At 33.6% G+C, this 20,177-nt stretch overlaps 1 protein-coding gene across 1 annotated transcript; it reads left to right on the forward strand.

Annotated features, from left to right (window-relative positions):
• The first annotated feature begins 15,878 nt into the window (after window positions 1-15,878).
• LOC116108536 (probable protein phosphatase 2C 6) lies at window positions 15,879-20,177 on the forward strand. The gene is made up of 4 exons (XM_031394774.1): window positions 15,879-16,404; window positions 17,996-18,283; window positions 18,626-18,731; window positions 19,520-20,177. The coding sequence occupies exons 1-4, from the start codon at window positions 15,928-15,930 to the stop codon at window positions 19,825-19,827; spliced, it is 1,179 nt and encodes a 392-aa protein (XP_031250634.1). The 5' UTR covers window positions 15,879-15,927; the 3' UTR covers window positions 19,828-20,177.

Consider the following 20,177-nt stretch of genomic DNA (forward strand, 5'->3'; position numbering starts at 1 on the left):
TATCATTGAATTTATCAATCTTTTCGCAATAATTACGTTTGAGATAATGAGACCCACTATTGACCCAAACAAGATATAAAATTGTCTCAATTAACCATTTCAAAGAAAAATGTATCTTCAATTCAAATAAGAAACTGAATTGGAGGGTTTATAATTAAGTAGAAGAAGAAGAATGTGCAAACCTTTGAAACCAGTTTATTGATTGATAAGGAGAGTTAAAGTCTCTCATGATATAGAATAAAAAGCGAAGAGAGGTGGCCAGGTGGGGATTCTGTGAAAAAGGAGATTACTTAATTATCTCTGGGTGATCGAGAGGTTCGAGAGAATTTTGTCTTGAATAAATTATTCAAGAGATTCTAACTTCGAGTTTGAGGTGCGTTTAAGTTGGCCTAAGCACTCCCGATTATAAAAAAATGAGTTTGGGGTGCGGTCAAAAACCTCCGATCATAATAATAATAAAAAAAAAAAAGGAGATTACCCTTTTTTTTTTTTTTTTTTTTTTGTATTGCCTACTAACATATGTTTAGCTTCAACAACTTGAAATAACTAATTTTCATGTTCATTCATTTATTATATTTGTTTTTTAAAATCACATAAATAACTAAAAAATGGAAAACACTCTTCTGAAAAAAAAAAAAAAAAAAAAAGGGGATTTACAATTCATAAACTCATCTTTTGAATTGGTGTTATATCACATACTAGTTGATAAATAAATAAGTGGATGACAAAATTCTGTAAAAATGCATTGCTGGGACGGCTTAGCTAGGTTATGAGATGGATCCAAGCCAGAAAAATGGCTCGATGTTATTCAGCCCAATGCTTCCAGGTTGAGTTTAAAAGTAGTTGGATCCAATTAATATCATTTCATACATATGGCCATATTAATGCTAGTCTTGAGACCTTTAAACTCAGCCCAATTCAGTGGTATAGAATTGAGAATTCCCACGCAATTTTCACGAGGATTAAACCAAATATGAGATTATTAAGTTATGTGATCTTATATTACTTGATTATTATATTTAATTGTTAAGTAATATAAGATTTTAGTAATCTTTAAATACTAATAATAGTTACTGTTGGTAATATTGAAGGTAATCTGATTACCTCAATTTTCTTAGGTATTGTAAAATTATCAAAATAATCTTTTTTTTGTTACAATTCTATCATTTATTAATAAAATTTTTGGACAATAATACTCTTATTTGTAAATTAATTTACATGAATATGGCTTTTACTATTTTACCCTAATTAATTAACTTTTTTGATAAAATTACTCTTGAATTCAAAACAAATTGCAATCCACCCAAGTTACCACCCCCACCCCAATTAATTAGAGGATAATTTAGTAATTTAAATAACATAACCACTAATTTATTCCTCTCAACCAAACATATTAATATAATATATCTATCAACTAACCAAACACATTTTCCTAAAGATTCTCAATAAACTTCAAGATATTCTAGGGTGCGTTTGGTTTATTATTTTGGATAAGATTTTGGGAATAATATTGGGTAGTTGAATAGGAGAGTATTACGAGGTAAATTTAAAAATTTAAAAAAAGCCCCTAGGTTTACTAATTTAATTAAACACCCCAATATATAAAATGACAAAAATACCCCCACCACCCGCAGTGCCAGATTCTGGCCACCACAGTCGGAATCTGGCAAGAAAATCGTGTTACGACACAGACTGGTCGGATCTGTGTCGTAACGCATTGTTATGGCTTTTTCTGGCCAGATCTACGGCTTGCTGTAGCCATCGACGACCGAAAAAGGACAGATCTACGGCTTGCTGTAGCCATCGACAGCCGAAAAAGGCCAAAATGACGGCCATCTTTGGCCGTCAACGATAGCCAAAGATATGGTCGTCGCTGACGACCAAATCTGGCCTTTTTCGACCAGATCCACTGTGGATCTGGTTGACAAATGTCAGATCGGTGAATTACCGGCCAGTTTCGGTCGGTAATTCACCATTGTGGCAGATTCCGGCTACCACCGACGGTGGTTGCCAGAATCTGGCAAGTATGGGTCATATGGGTATTTTTATTAATTTTTAAACTTTTTTTTCAGGAGGTATTTAATGAAATTAATAACCTTATGAGGTCTAAAAGTAATTAAAAAAATAGGATAATATTTCTGAAATAATGTGTCAAATATTATTTAAAGAATAAGATTAAAAATATAGACAAAAATAATAAGTCAAATATACCCTAAACTTTTGAGTAATTCAACATTCTTTTAACCAAACGCACATTATATTCATGACATATCTTGATTGAAACCCCTTACTCGTATTTTGGATATTTAATGGAATAATAAACATAATTATAAATAATAGTACACCGAAATTGAAGGTAGCACGTATTGACTTCAAAAAAATAATGCTCCCCATTTATTGTGCATTCATAAACAGTCGGGGGGTCACTTTCATTGACAACAATAAAATATTATATTTATTCAACCGAAACATACCTTGAAAGAAACACTGATGGATTTCTGGTTAATCTTGGCCGGAGATTATGCAAATACTCCGACACAGAGGACAAGAATTGCAGTTGGAAACCCACATGGCGATACAAATATCATGAAACACGTGCCCACATATGACCTGCTTACCGGGAAATTCCGACCCAAAACCTTCCATGCACACCGCACAAACGCCTGCAGTTGATACAGTTTGCAACTTTGATGTCAAACTGGTGTTCGGTTCCGTGATTCGATGGCTTGAATCCTTTGACAATTCTTCTGGGGACCAAGTGTTTGCTGCAGTCATAGTTAAAGCCTCGTCCAGGTCGAAAATTTGATCGATTGGATAGTTTAGAATGATATTAGAAGCTGAAGATGGAGTGGCCATTGAGAGAAAGAGAATGTAGAGAGAGATAGGATCAATGAAAATAGATTTTGCTGTTGGTTGGGTTTTTTTATAGAAAAGCTTTAAACTCGAAACTGATTTGTAATATAGATTTTAAAATAAGTTTGACACTTATTTCTGGAACCAGCAAAGTTGGCTTTTAATAATATAGGCTGAATATCATTTTCCCACCCCATGTTTCGTGAAATTTTTCCAACCCTAGATTTAGAAATTATCAAAGTATCACCTATTTCAGAAAGACAAACGGTAAGTTTAACAGTAAATAGATATTAATGTAATTTTACTTCACACGTATAAGGTTAACCTTAAAAATTAATTTAACCCTACCTAAACACGAAACAATTTAAAAAAAAATAAAACCAAATTATCTCATAGTCAAGTCGCTCTTTTCGTTGAGACTAAGCATTGATTATTCAGTAACGAATCCAGAAACTTCTGTTAGGGTAGGTCAAAATAAAAACTAATCACATATAACATTTATATTTTGTTTTTTTTGTCGAAATTGTCACAAAAAGAAAAAAAATTACATATTAATATTTAAAAAAAAAATTTGAGGGTGAGCCATCGCCCACCCTCAATGTACTTTGATCCGCCCCCTGATTTAATTTATGGTTTCTAGGATTAAAGAAAATTTTTAGAAATTATGAATTGGGAATGCGTAGTTTTTTTTTTTTTTTTTTTTTGGGCTTTTCATCTGATACACCCATTGCCAATTTGCCATGCTAAACAGTTTGCATCTATAATCTCCACTTAAACCTCTAACGACTCTTTTTTGTTTGCCTACTGTATTCTTTTGGTTGTTTTTATTATAGATTCATGGTTTATTATTGTTATTGTTATAAGTATATAATTTTGTGAGTTTAAAGGAGGTGGTGGATGAATATGTTATGATTTTGTGTATTTCAATTAATTTGAACAGATGAATATAGTTTAATATATTTTGTTTAATTGAGATGAAGAGAGGTAATTTTGTGGAGATTAATCTAGATGATAACTAGGTTACCATTTTAAACTAATAGTTTGATCATTATTAATTAGTTTTTGTCTTTGTTTGGTATAAGATTGTTAGTTCTTCTTAATATGTGGTTGAGATTTATGTGTTCTTAGTTGAATAATCGAGATTATCATTAATTTTGGATTTTAATACTTGTTATGCCTGAAAAATATAGGGCTGATGTAAGGTCCAATCAGCGTGCAAAAGTCAGAACATGGGTATACCTGCAGCCTGCTTCTATCAGAATAGTGGGTGTGCGCCAGACCAGCCAGAAGTTGTGGTGATCCCACATGTCCAATTTCTGCGCCAAATCGCACAAATCACTATAGAAGGTGAGCAATGTGACATAAAGAAGGATTTACACGGATAATCTCATCAACTCACAGATTCAGTAATCATTAACTCAATGCATCCCACTATAAATTGAGAGTTCCTCTCTCATTCAAAGGATTCGCTCATTTTTACTCTTGATTAGCTATTTTCTCTGTAATACAAAAGCATTCTCTTTCTTGTACTATCACTTGAAGGTCAGTCAGCTCACGCGACCTGACCCCTATCATTAATAATATAACAGTGGACGTAAGACTTGCTTCCTTAGCATCCAAACCACTTTAAAAACGCTTTTCTCATTGCATTTATCCTCTTTTCTTTATATTCACGTATGTCTTTTGAGCTAGCTCAGCGTTTCATACATGCACTTCGTTGGTGTCAAAATCACGCATCAACAATACTTATTAATTGGGGCAATGCAGAAATAAGGGTAAAAAGAGTATTTCACTGTCAAAACTGGACAATGAAAAATATAGTTTGATGGAGACTAATAATGAGTGCCACATTGTCAGTTTCCAAAACCAGGGGAGGCTAAGGGTTCTTCCACGAAACATAGAGTGCAAAATGGTATTTCAGCCATACTAGCCAGCCAGGGCCCAGGGTACCAGTTTAAGCAGCCAACAAAAGCATTTTTTTATTATTATCTAAAAGTAGATATTGATTTTGTTGGAATTTGACTGTGTATAAATTTATATTGTTCAACGAGTTGAATGGATATAAAAATAAATTGGCTGCTCAAACCACAAATCAATTAGAAGTAAGATGATATATTTTCAGAAATTAAACTTATAAGTAGAATGGAAGTGGATGAAAAATGATGTTGTCACCTTTGATTTGGCATGGTGCGGCGGCATTACTTAGGCACGCACGTATTAAGTTGAATTATAATCCAGTCAATGCCCATGCCCTCTTGTTATCTTTTGAAAAATCAAACGTCTTATCCATCGGCATTTAATAAAAAAGAAAGAAAAAAAATTCTTATATGTATTTTTATATTTTAGTCCGTGTAGAGATCCTGCGTAAGGCATCCTATACAGCGGTGCAAACTTTATGAGCTAGCTGTGGAAAATACATATTTCTGAGTCTAGAAGCTAATTCGTTTGATCTGGGTTAGACCGAATAATATGAGGTTAAATTGGCACCTTCACCTAATTGAATATATTTTTCTTCCCAAAAATTAAATGTATAATGATATATATTGGATTTAATGAGATTTTCTTTATTCTTATTTTATTTTGGTGGTATGGATAGCCGTTGGATTTCTTAGACATGACCCATTTCAAAGGTAAACCCTAATGTTAGTATTTTTACAGGCCTGCATTGCATCAACATATTCTCATTCAATCAAGCCCACAATTGTAGTGAGTTTATTATAGACCAATCATAGCAGACCCAGACCCGATATCAAGTTATTGTCTCCTTTTTGTTTCATAGTGGTGGCCTTGATAGTGAGTGATTTGTGAACCCTTTTGTTTCACAGTAATATCCACTGTTATTAAATAGACGTCTTCTATAATTTTAAAAATCTCCTTAAACCCTATTTAAAATCGGAAATAGCCTTCTTATGCTTAATTAGATTTATTTTCCATAATTTCAAACTTAATTAGGTTTTTCATTTTACACAATTTTCCCAGTTTCAAACTTAATTGGGTAGTTTTGTTCATACCTTTACGCCCAATTTCCTAATTTCAAATTTAGAACTTATTTTTTCTTCTTGAGATCAAGTTCATCATATTGTGTAATTACTTTTTCCATAGTTTTATTATTATATTTTCTTCAACAAACAAATAGTTTTATTATTATATTTTCTTCAACAAACAAATATTTGAAGTAAAACAAAAGGTTAAATGAGTTATGGTTTATGTAAGATTACATGTTAAAAATTAAAACAAAAATTTGTTAATAAGTATGAGTGTATTCACTGGCGGACCCAAGATTATTTTCACCCAGGGGAGCCTTTGTGGCTCCATAATTGTTTGTTAATTAACTAGTGAAAACTTTTAAAAAACTACCGAACTTTGGGCGAATAAAAAATATAATATCAAGAAGTTGAAAGAAAATGATGTAAAAACATAATACTTTTCCACTTAAATAAATCTACGAGACACAAAAGCTTGAGTAAATGTGTTGAAAATCACATTTAATTCACAAGGAAACACAATAAATTTTTTACGTGAAAAACCTTTTCAATGTGAAGAGAGCAAAAAACTATGGGAATCTAATGATTTACTTAAATTCAATATAATTAAAAGAGTTTACAACAATCACAATTCACCAAAAATATTTCACCCAAATTTAGAATTCAATCACAACTATAATACAAGTAAAATATATAAGAGTTTACAAAGAGATGGATTAAAATCACTAGAGAAATAGTCAAACTTCAAGTTATATAACTCCAAATCCAATTGTTAAAATCAAAACTCAACCATCTAGATTAAAAATTTAACAAAACAAAAAATATACTTAAATAAAAAAAGTTAGATTTCAGAGCAATATTACTGAATAGAAAGGAGGTAAAAAAATAACAAAAGTTTGTCTCATTTTCTAATCAATCTAACATACTAAAAACACTTTAATAAATAAAAAAAAAAAAAAAATCGTCACTACAAGAAAAATGACCTACTATAACATGCAAAAAGTGTTACTGTAAGTAATTGGTAGCATTTATAAGAATGTTGTGACAACCCATGTTACTAAAAAGTAGGCATTGGTAACACTTTTGCATGTTACTAATCATTTTAGTAACTGCCATAAAATGTTATTGTTAAGTATATTGTAACACTTATTCATAGTTATGAATGATTTTTGATAACACTGTATAAATGCTATAAATAAGTTTTATGTAACATTCTTAACTTATTATAGTTTAGTTTTCTGTAACATTCTCAAAAAGCTATAAATAAGTTTTCCGTAACATTCTTAATCTATTATAATTTAGTTTTTTGCAACATTTTTACAATACTGTAGATTTGTTTTTCTTAATATTGTTAAAATGCTACAAAAGAGTTTTTAGTAACATGTTAAAAGTGCTACCAAAGTATCATTAATTGTATTTAGTAAATATTACAAAATTATTTTTCATAACATTTTGAAAGTGTTATCAATATATCTATTATAACATATATAAAAATTGTTACAGTTATTATTTTAATAATACAAATTATAAACAATGATACACTAATTTTTCAAAGAACATTTCATTGATGGTGAATCTCCATATACAAAAAGTTTACATATATGCCTAATAAATAGGCACACAACATCTTTTACATCCATAAAATCTAATACAAAAAGCTTCATATATCATGTCATATTTTGCAACATATAAACTTTCATATACAAAAAGCTTTACATATGCCTAACAAATATCTACCAATCATTTTTACATTATAATACCTAGATGATTGGAAATTTAACTATGAACAATAGTTAATACTTTCCAATCATTCAAAAAATTCTAACAACAAAAACCATCATGCATATCATCTTCCATTCCCAATTGTGCTTTACCAAAAAAGTACTCTTGCATTTTCATAACCTACAAAACCATTAATATAAAAAACATCTTCAATTTCCATGTATATTCTCAAAGATGACAACACATATATATTGTAAATTCAAGAAAAGATCAAGACAAAAGCACCCCAAATATTTAATGTAAAACAAAGAGGAAAAGAATATGTTTAAATCTTCAACTTCACAAGCATACTATGATAATAGAGGATACTATGATAACAGTTCCAGCAGAAAAACCTAAAGCCTTGTTAATGAAATATTGTCAACATAGGCACAAACAATGGTCATGAGAAATACATATTTTACTGTAATAAACAAGAAACAAACCTAAAGCCTCGTTAATGATACATTGTCATCAATGGCACAAAAATGGTACAAATTACAAAGTTAATCACGTTTCTCCACCAGCAAAGTCTCATTTATCAAACACCAGGTTTAGAGGCTCATCAAATTTTAGTTATAAAGAATAAGGTATCACAAAATCATTCCTAGCCAATGAAAGAGTATAAAGCAAAAAGCTTTTCCATTTTTGGAAACCTTGGTTACTTCACTACATAGTGTAAGACAACCAAAGTTAGAACCATACAAGGAAACATAAGGATTATTGTGGTAAGAGAAGTGGATGAACCTCTCTTACAATAGTGAAAAAAAAAACTAATATAATAATATTGTTAAAAGGAGTAAATCCAAAAAATGGGATGCCTCTCAGATATAACGATCTGACCGTAAGAAGCTTGCACAATAAATGGTACTATTTCATACAAATAGCAATCAAATTCAGAAAATCTGAATGCACTAGCAAATTGGTAAAAAATATAGAGAATACAAAACTTAAAAAAAAAAAAAAAAAAAAAAAAAAAAAAAAAAAAAAAAAAAAAAAAAAAAAAAAAGGTTTCCAGGTCACCTACGTACCTATTCTGATGTACAGCCTGAATATAGGCAAACACGAATTTCTTAACTCAGTAGTCTACTAAAGCACGCTTGGATGAGTAATTCATGCCAGCAAAGAGGCCCACAACATGCCATGTGCATAAATATATAGTGTTAGTAATAGAAAAGTAAATCCTAAGAAGAAAGTGAAACATAGAAACCACATTGGATAAAACACATACCAAATTGTGGACGAAGAATACCTATGCATTAAACTTTCAAATTGCATTATTTGTAGACGAGTAAATGTTGGTCTTTAATAATCAAGTAAATTGATTAATAGACTGCATCCCCTTCAGGCACTTTTTCTAATAAGTTTCTAATATATATATTATAAATTCTCACCTTAATGTTGGTCTCATCTATGGTAAGCAGAATGGCTTGCACAAATTCCCTGTATACTTCCCATATTTTACTACCTTCAACAACATGCAAACCAGCAGCAGTTATAGCACGCTTGAAAAGATTTCTTGCCTTTGCAATACCAACAGGTGAAAATTCATGTACAGATGGATCATATTCTTGCACAAATTTCAAGTAGTCACACCCAAGTGAGACAAACTGCGTCAGAACTAGTTTTAGTCATTCAATTTTAAAGAACTACTTAGTTAAAGGAACTCCAAAGAAAGGAATTAATATTTTATCCCCTGATTCCACATATATGCAAAATCTGACTAGAAGTAGAAAGAACTTAATTTGCCACAAACAGTAGGGGAAAAGATGACAACTCGCAATTGAAACTTCCAAAATGTATTGCCACTTCAAAAAATAGATTTCCATTTCGAAGAAGTTATCGTACAATTTGGTGAAAACATTTGATGGTGCATCAAAAAGGAACCATGTGTCATAAAACACTATCACGAATGTAAGAATATTGGCTCCGTTTGTTTTATTATTTCTACCCATATTCCCAACCCTATTCCCAAAATACTTGTTTGTTTTGTTATTTGAGAAATATTAGTATTTTTTTATTACTTTTAGTCCCCTTAAGTTTATTAATTTCATTAAATACCCCCATAAAAAAAGTTTAAAAATTAACAAAAACACCCCCACCCACCCATACTTGCTAGATTCCGGCAACCACCGTCGGTGGTGGTCGGAATCTATCACAACGGCTTACAAACTATCGGAACTGGCTGATAATTCACCGATCTGGCCTTTTCCGGCCAGATCCACAATGGATTTGGCAGGAAAATGCCAGATCTGACGGCCAAAGAAATGGCCATTGTTGACCGACAACGACGGCCATGTCTTTAGCTATCGTTGATAGTCAGATCCGGACTTTTGCGACTATCGACGGCCAAATCTAGCCGTAGATCTGGCCTTTTCTGGCTAGATCCGTGGTGGATCTGGCCAGAGAAGGCCATATCGACCCCCTACCCTCCAGATCCGACCGGTTTACGTCATAACGCCATTTTTTGGCCAGATTTCGACGGTGATGGTGGGAATCTGGCACTGTGGGTGGGTGGGGGTATTTTTGTCATTTTACAAAAAATTTATATATTGGGGTGTTTAGTTACATTAGCAAACCTAGGGGTTTTTTATTATAAATTTTTAAATTTTACCTCATAATACTCCCCTATGCAACTACCCAATATTATTCTCAAAATCTTATCCAAAATAATAAAACAAACGGACCCGTTGATATCCATTCTGAATTGCAAGACCTACAAACATCTCTACCATACAAATGAAACTAATGAGCCATTTTGTCATTAGTAATTACTTATTGGAATAATTCAGCCAGTCAAAAGTCATAGATTCGCAAAGCTGAACTTTTTGGTTCCGTTTGTTGTATTATTTCTACCCATATTCCCAATCCTATTCCCAAAATACTTGTTTGTTTTGTTATTTGAGAATTATTAGTATATTTTTTATTACTTTTAGACCCCTTAAGTTTATTAATTTTATTAAATACCCCCAAAAAAAGTTTAAGAATTAACAAAAACACCCACACCCACCCGTACTTGCCAGATTCCCGTAACCACCATCGGTGGTAGCCGAAATCTATCACAACGGCCTATAAACGACCAGAACTGGCCGATAATTCATCCATTTGGCCTTTTCCAATCAGATCCACAGTGGATCTGGTTAGAAAAGGCTAGATCTGGCTGTCAGCGACGGCCAAAGAAATGGTCGTCGTTGACGGTCAACGACAGCCATATCTTTGGCCGTTGTTGATGGCCAGATCTGAACTTTTGGGCCGTCGACGGCCAGATCTGGCTGTAGATCTGGCCTTTTCCGACCAGATTCGTGGTGGATCTGGTCGGAAAATGCCATATCGATGCCTTACCCGCCAAATCCAACTGATATGTGTCGTAACGCCATTTTCTGACCAGATTCCAGCGGTGGTGGCCGGAATCTGGCACTGTGGGTGGGTGAGGGTGTTTTTGTCATTTTACAAAAAATTTATATATTGGGGTGTTTAGTTAAATTAGAAAACCTAGGCTGTTTTTTTTGTAAATTTTTAAAATTTACCTTGTAATACTCCCCTATTCAACTACCCAATATTATTCCCAAAATCTTATCCAAAATAATAAAACAAACGGACCCTTTATTTTTATCAACAAATTATTTTTAGGAAAATCTCTAAAAATACCACAAGTGAGAATTCTTATGATCACTATGTTTTAATCCATAAATCAATGCATAAAGTAATTCAAAATCCAAAATGATAACAAGAACCTACCAGATAATCAGAAACTCCTCTTTCATAAATCTTCTCAATCCCTAGAAATGCCTTAGAGCAGAGAATCAACAAGAAACTACCTTCAGCTATACAAAGCGATAAAATACTAAAGTACATCCAAAGCTTTAGTGTCAGTCATGTAGAACAAGAAAAAATCAAAATCTTAAAATTTAGCTGACCTCCCTTTTATTTGTTTGCTTTGGGGGTAACTGTAATCAGGAGGTACACTTACTGGTTTTCAACATTAGAGAAACAAATACGCTTATACTAAGAGAAATGAGTTTTGCAAGAGGGCAAGTAGGCTGTCTATTAAAGCAATGGCAAGAGGGAACTCATAATCTATAAACAAACAAAAGATTAGAAAACAGCAAATTATCAAAAACTAACCTCCCAAGTCAACCCTCACTGCTTCCTAGTTGCAACATACGAAAAAACAAAATAGAAAGAAAGAAAGCCCAAAACGTCATTTCTTTTACTCAATTAAGCGAACATTTGAGCTAAGGTTCAATAGATAAAGTCACATAAACTTTAATTGGACATCATTTTCACCATTTAAACCCCAAACAATAAACACTTCCTCCTTTCATATGAATCAATTTAATTTTTCTCTTTATACTTTCTCTCGGTAACCATAAACCCTAAGCGATCAAAATTTGATCATGAAATCAATAACAAGAACACAAATTGCAAAAGCTAAAACATACCGAGCTTCGTCTCGAGCCCACTCTTGCCACATAACAGGAGTCAATGGAAAAATCTCATTCATAAACCAGCAAATCGCCTTAAACCAACACCCACACAAGTACCCCAAGTAGCCCTCACAACCACAACCCAGTAGCACCCCAACCACATCAACCACACTCTGAATCCAAGACTACCATGCGACCAGTTCACAAGAGCCCAACGCATCATCCAACTATGACCCACCATGTTTTATTCAAATTCATCACATAACTAATATGCACAAATAAATGAACAAAAACAAACTTGTAAAATCGGGTGAGATCTTAGAATCGAAGAGTATGAAAAGTTTAAAGATTTTTTATTTTATTTTTTATTTTAATATTTTACATTTGAAACCTTTGGAAACTTTTGCCTTTGCCTTGATGGAAAATGGGTGGGAACTTTTGCTTTGCCTTAATGAAAAATGGCGGTATTAAGTGTATTTTCCCGGTTAATATTTGGGTATATGTAAAACAATTTTTTGGTCCCTACATGAATACAAAGTGACAAAGTAAACCCCTAATAATATGAATTTGACCCCTAAAAAAAAAAAAAAAAAAAAAAAAGGAGACAAAATCAACCTCATTTCATATTGGCAGGAATAATATTTTGTTTGCCGGTAAATAATTGGGTTTATAGTAATACTTATAAAATGTTATCGTATTTTTATTAGATGGTAGCATTATAAAAAAACTACTATATTATTAAGTCTATTGTAACACTTTAAAATTGCTACGGTAGACATATATTAGTGACATTTAAAAAAAAAAAGTTACTATTAATATAAAATGTGTTATAAAAAGTTAAAGTGTTACAAATAAAAATTATTATTATAACATTTTAACATCAAGTGTTATCATAAATAGTCTACGTAACACTTTAAATAAAAGTGTTACTATCCAGTGTTACCGTAGACCATTTTGGTTGTAATGCGTAGTATTCAGAGCAAAATACAAAACAAAAGGATTGTAAAAAAAATGAACAAAACTTAGTCACATTTTCTCATCAACCTAACAAACTAAAAACAGCTCAATAAAATAAAATAAAACCGTAGAATTTAGAGCAAACTACAAAAGATAAAGACAATTACAAAAATAATAATGAACAAAACTTTATCTCATTTTCTCATCAATGAAACACAGAACAAAAGTTAAACAAAAAAAACTAAGAATTCAGACCACAAAAATAAAGTGAAAAAACCTAACACATCAAAAGAAAAAAAAAAAAAGTAGAAAAATTAACCTATTTTCTGGGCAACCAAATAGGCACAAAATAGTTGAAAGAGCAAATACCTTAGAATTCAGAGGTTGAAGTTAAAGAGAAGAGCGAGCGTGAGTTTGTGTTCAGAGGTTAGGTTTTCTCTACAGTAGTTTAGCTTTTCCCAAATTTATTAATTTTTTTTTATTTTTTTTTATTTATTTATTTTTACATTTAAGGGTATGCCATACCCTCAAAGGGGGTGGGTTCGTCCCTGAGTGTATTTATAAATTATAGTCTTTTTAATAATTTCAAATAAGGCTAAACTTGTTAAAACAAAAAATACATATATAAGTGAGATACACTTATCAATTAGGTCGGGGTTAAAAACCATATATATATATATATATATTGGTATACTTTTCAAACTCGATCCTTCCCTATTATCCTATCCAATCTAGTGAAATACATATTTGTTTTAATATTAACTATTTAATTCAAAATTCAGTTATATACTATTCAGCTCAAAATATTTAACAATTACATTTTTTAATAAAAGTTTATAAATTAATAAAACACTCCCATTCACCCAATTATTGCTGGCCACCACCGCCGAATAGTGGTCGAAAGTTGCCGGAATGGCGCACAACCGGTTAAATATGGCCAATCGTGTACCGATCTAGTTATTTTTGACCAGATCTACGGCCAAAGATCTGGCCGTTGACGATAGTCATATCTAGATTTTAGGTAGTCGTTTGGTCGTCAACGACGACTAAGATATGATTGTTGCAACGACTAGATCTTTGGCCATGGATCTGATCGAAAAAGGTCACATCGACGCACGATCCGTCAGATCTGACTGATCGTACGCCATTCTGGCAACTTTCAACCATCGTCTGACGGTGGTGGCTAGCTGCAGGCAATAGTTGGGTGGATGAGGGTGTTTTTATTAGTTTATAAATTTTTATTGTGGGGAGGTGTTTAGTTAAATTAACAAATGTAAGAGATTAAAAAATAATATAAATATTTTCCAAAAATGCACTAAACACATTCTCAAAATCGTATATTATTTGATTAAATCTTATTCACTATTGAAGTATTGAATACTATTTTAAAAACTTAAGCAAATGGAGTCAAATGCTTCTCACATAAACTGATAAACACTATGGCTACATTTACATACCCATTAAAAACTTAGAATCTAACCAAACAGAAAATTTTAGAGATGGTTCAAAAAAGAGTTTGGTGCATTCAACAACCTTGAGGAAGTAAAAAAGTTAAAATAAATATAAAATCAGGGGAGTCCTAGATTGATTGTGGCTACAACTAAGTTGCTCTTCTACCAACTTCTGTCGGCAACAAGTAACTAATCAACAATTAGCCACGCTAAGATCTCCCCTTAAAACAACTCTAGATTAGATACGATATTCCACACGCAACATCTCCTTATTTTCTTCTGTCTACAAAGTTAGATAGCAAGCTGACTATTTATCATTCCAGCTTTAAGTACAAAATTGGATTAGGTGTCGTGATTAACTTATTCTAATTTCTGATTTTCCCGAATCTTTGGTTCCAACCCACACATTTTAAAATTAACATAAAAAAAGAAAGAGAAATCTGAAACTAAATATGACTATATAGATTAATAAATTTTAAAATAATTATTTTATTACGTTGACACGTAATGTGAGAATCATAAGGCTAGGATAACACCGTAATTAAGGGACTTCAAGGAATCTCTCCTTTCAAGACATTTATCCAAGTCTTGTGGAAGACCGAAGAACCAACCCCTGATGGAGTGATACGTGGCCAATTAAAAAAGTGGGGTCGGATCCCAGGTGTTGATTCCTATTTTGCTTTTTAACGGAGTGCCATTTCATCTAATGGAATCCCATAAGACCCTACTGATTTGATAGTGATGAGTGGGACCCTTCCACCGGAGTACCGATTCTGTGTCTATCGTGGGTCCCATTTGCTTGCCGTGGATCACCATCCCTCTCTTAATCCGTGATGAAGTGTTGGCAAATGATGTGCTAATACTGGCCGTCCGACTTCTTTTCAATTCTCTAATGATACGAAACTTTTGGACGTGGCACTTCACAGTAGGTAAGTACTGTTCCTATTTAACACAGATTATCTAATTCTACCTAACGGATAGGACCCACTCCCTCGCAACGTGCCACATAATAAAGTCTCCATATCGTCTATAATCTAGTACATCATACTCACTGGAAAAAGTTATCCTAATTATCACCGCCCAGATCTTTTGCAGACAATGCTGGACAACTGGATCACACAATTCAGTATCTATTCACCCACAAGCTGACACATCATGCGTTGATTGCGGGTACATACTGTTAATTGAACACAGGCCACCAGAGAAACTTTACCAAATTAAATAATAAATCGGTGTCCCAACCTCGACCACAACACCAGCGTGGCAGCGCCGGATTAGGAAAAGACACGTGGCGGTGCTTCAAAAAGCGAATGAGTACGACTTACAATCAATGCCTCTTTTCCTCATTTCAAATGCGTGTGTCATCGACTCATATCTCTATATTACGTGTCACTCTATTATCACTCCCTTCTCTCTTCTTTTATCTCATTCTATTCTCTCACTCTCCCCTCTCTCTCTCTCTCTCTCTTTCTCTCACCACTTACTAGTTACTACATGGAACCTTTATTAGAGGAAGAAGAAGAGCATCAACTCGACCGAATCGATTCACTCCCTGACACTGATCTCGCTTCTACCAGTTCAAGCCTATCATTCATACTCACCACTGAAGATTCTAGAAGCACCTCTAGCTCTGGAGACATCTCCACTAGTTCCGGCGAGATCCCGGTTATTCTGGTGGAGGAAGCGGTAATCCCTAGGCTGGTGGACCCCGTTCTTTCCAACAATGAGTTAACGGCGATGGTAACTGCGAGGCCAAAGTGTGTGGGAAGGAATAATCAAGGACTTAACTGGGGGTTTGCTTCCGTGATTGGGAGACGGAGAGAGATGGAAGACGCCATCGCCGTTAGACCAGCCTTCATGTCTCGCACGTGCGATCACGTTGGTGGTTGTACGGCTCCCGGTTCCAGAACATCTGCTGAGATCTCTCCCGTCCATTTCTTCGGCGTCTATGATGGCCATGGTGGCTCGCAGGTAAATGCTTTCCTGATGTTTGTGAAATTCAAAATTTAACCACTCCTATTTAGTATTTACCATTTCCTTTCAATTAAAAGAAATGAATAATTAAAAACTATAGGACCTGGATTCTTGGAGGTAGCATTACTCTTTTTTATTGTATATATTTGTATTTTCTTTGGGCTTCTTAGTTCATATATCAAATTATTCTATCTCCTTAGATAGGGTGCAATAATTTATTCTGAATAGTGAAGACACGTGTAATAGTAACAGTGGCTGTATAGGAGAATTTTATAGGACCGTTCATAGACACGTGTTTTTGGTAGCCGTCCAGATATTATTTTAAGTTCCAAGCCGGTGACCTTAAGGAAAGTTCTGTATGTGAGGTATGTGTAACGTCACTACTATGCGTGATAATCGTCGTTACAGACGTATCATCACCGTCTGATTCATTATAAAAAAAGCAGAAATTAATTGTCATCAAGTTTCTGTTGAAAATGAAAGAAAAATCAATGGTGTTCAGACAAGATCATGATCTTTCCTTTCTTTGTTGGAAAATAAAATCTAGTGGGGTTTAGACCTTTGATCTTGCGACACGTTTACTGGTTTCGTTTCTGAAGATTATGACTTATGATGGGATCACAGTTCGTCTGTTTGCCACCTGGCTGGCATCAGTTATAAAGCAAGTTGTATTTCTTTTTTTTTTTTTTTAGTTTATTTTCCTTTAAATGGTGGGCAGGAACTGCAGATTTTAAAGTTTGCGTGTCATTTTTCATACAGCTAAGTGGTAGGTAATGGTGCTGAAACGTGTCAATACCCAATAGCCTTCACACCATCAAAATATCTTTGTTGATTGACTAGAAAGCAAAAATACCATTATCTTTCATAAATGCGATAAATTATGTACTCATGTGTACTGTATACTTGATTAGTGGCTTCCTATTCACCAAACATGTCAAGGTTAAATATTTTCATTTTTCCCTTCGGCATTATTAACCCACATAAATTCACACAGTACTGGAGTTAATCAGTAGACAATGTGTGCTCTAATTTGCTAAAAAGAGAGGCTTGGACAGGTTATCAAAGTATTAATAATTAGAGTGAAATTTAATTCTTTTTTCTTTAATTTTGAAAAACAAATTGAATGGTTGAAATCATCCAATTGTAGAGCCATCTGGTGGATTTGGGTATGTATTCTGGAGTTGTTGCTGTATGTTATTCGGAATAGATAAATAACTTGGTGTTGTATCTTTATTCTTAGCAAAATCATCCCATTCGAATCCTAGGATTCAAGAGAGCCCTAAATTGAATCATTTGTTGTGGGCTTCTATTTGACATTGTAATTAAATTTTTGTAACGATAATGCTATACTTGCATTGTAGGTATTATAACTGATCTAAAAATGTGATATAATGATAAAGAGGATACCATAAATTATATAATTATTCTTTTTATAATTATTTTATCATTTTTGGCTGCAAAATAGGATATACACTTGTTAAGTGCAGCATTGCTCATTTTGTGACTGGTTAAATGACCAGGAAACATTAATGTTGGGAAATTTTTATTTACATCTGATGCTACCCTTAATTTTGATGGTAACTGTCAGGTGGCTAAATTTTGTGCTGAGCGAATGCACGAGGTGATAGCTGAAGAGTGGGATCGAGAAGCCTTTGATGGATGTGGGTGGCAGAAGAAATGGGAAATGGCATTTTCTAGTGGTTTTAAGAGAACTGACAATGAGGTCCTTACGGAAGCTATAGCACCAGAAATGGTTGGATCAACTGCTGTAGTTACGGTTCTATCCGGTTGTCAGATTATTACATCCAATTGTGGCGACTCAAGGGCTGTGCTGTGTCGCGGGACTGAAACAATACCCTTGACCGTCGATCAGAAGGTCATATCAAAATTCTTTTTGCTCCTCTCTCTTTAATTTCTTTCCAGGATGTTCCATTCTTATTTACTTGTTTTTGCTGGATTTATTTTATTGACACACTTCTTTTAACTGTTGTATGTTCACACTAAAAAAAAAAAAATACAATTTTAATACCTAAAACATATTTTGGTCCAAGGAAATGTAGCCTGGAGTAGTACATGGTATGAATTTTATTATACATATATATGAAGGGCTTAAAAAGAATGAAGAAGCCCCTTTAGTAATTATTGACAAGTTATGGTTTTCTCGGAAGTATGTTTTATTCATAGAGCTGAGAAGATATTGTTCTTGTTGGTTTTACAGCCTGATAGGCACGACGAACTCTTGAGAATCGAAGGAGAGGGAGGGAAAGTCATAAACTGGAATGGTGCTAGGGTTTTTGGAGTTCTTGCTATGTCCAGAGCTATAGGTTTCTTTTTTACTCTATTCCTCACACTTTTTTCAGATTTCTTGCTCAGCAATTTTGGAAGCTTTGGCTTCCATGGTATCATTGATAAAAAGCATATAACTTTTTGCTCTCTCCACCACCATCATCATCAGGATGTGCATAACTAAGCTCTTTCCTTTACCATTAGTGTTGAAATTTTAAGTGATCTTCTGGAAAAGACAAAACAAAGTGACTGTTAATAATTTGAGAAGCTAGTTCATAATAATGTGAGAAGCTAGTTCATAAGCGTGTTAGAATACCTTAAGTTCTAATAGTGTTATGCATTTCTCCTTGGTGTCTTACGCTTTGGCACCTGGACCCCGATTTTCTTATTTCCCTTGCATCATCTTGTGGTCATGTGGACGTTTTGTGGTTCTTGTCATTGCAGGAAATCTAATTACGTTTTGTTGACATTTAGGAAAATGAATAAACAACAAATTTAAAACACATGCATGAAGATTATTGTCAACAAAACCACCATTACTATAAGTACGACCATATGTTTTAATAGGGATTTAGTTGTTGGTTCATATTACTTGAAGCCTCTGATAATTTTTGCTTGGGTTTATCATTTCAGATGATGGACTATATATTACAGTAGGAAATTGAAACGTGCGTCCATGATAGGCTTGTTTGTTTGTTTGTTGGGTTGTGAGCACTTAACATTAAAATGCTACTGGTTTCTATTCTATTTTTAAAGAAATGGGACTTGTGAACAGGAGATGATTGGGTTGTTATTTATAGTACTTATTAGTTAATGGTGTGGGCAGGTGATTGGTACTTAAGGCCATGGATAATTCCAGCGCCAGAGATAACTTTCGTGACAAGAAGTGATGAGGATGAGTGTCTGATATTGGCAAGTGATGGGCTTTGGGATGTCATGACAAACGAAGAGGTTGGAGAGGTTGCTCGTCGCATGCTAAGACGGAGACGCAGGATGATAAATGAAGAGGTTTCTCCGGCACAAGCTGTGGCTGATAATCTCAAGGATATAGCGTATGGAAAAAACAGTTCTGATAACATTTCTATCATTGTTGTTGATCTAAAACCTAGGAGAAGGCGCCAGAAAAGACACTGAAAAAAAAAGGGAGTAATGCAACCATTTTCTCTCTCTCCTACTTCAAATCCATTTCTCTTTGACCCATTGAAGTTAATTCAGAGATGAGGTTTGCAGGATGACATAGTGACGATACACCCCATAGGACAGCATGTTCCTCCTTCAGCTGCCATTCTTGACCTGTACAGAGCTGACCGCCAAATAACACTGTTTCTTAGTAACAAACGTAATAGGATTGTTACTACAAAACGGTAGATCAATCCTCAATTTTTGTCGGTTTGGTCAAGGCAAATTAAATACCAAGTATTAAAAACAAATTAGAGGTGTTCCAGTATATACATGAATATGAAGACATGGTAGAAGGATAAAAA

This window comes from Pistacia vera, unplaced genomic scaffold, assembly GCF_008641045.1.
Source record: "Pistacia vera cultivar Batoury unplaced genomic scaffold, PisVer_v2 Contig566, whole genome shotgun sequence".
NCBI classification, from domain to species: Eukaryota; Viridiplantae; Streptophyta; class Magnoliopsida; order Sapindales; family Anacardiaceae; genus Pistacia; species Pistacia vera.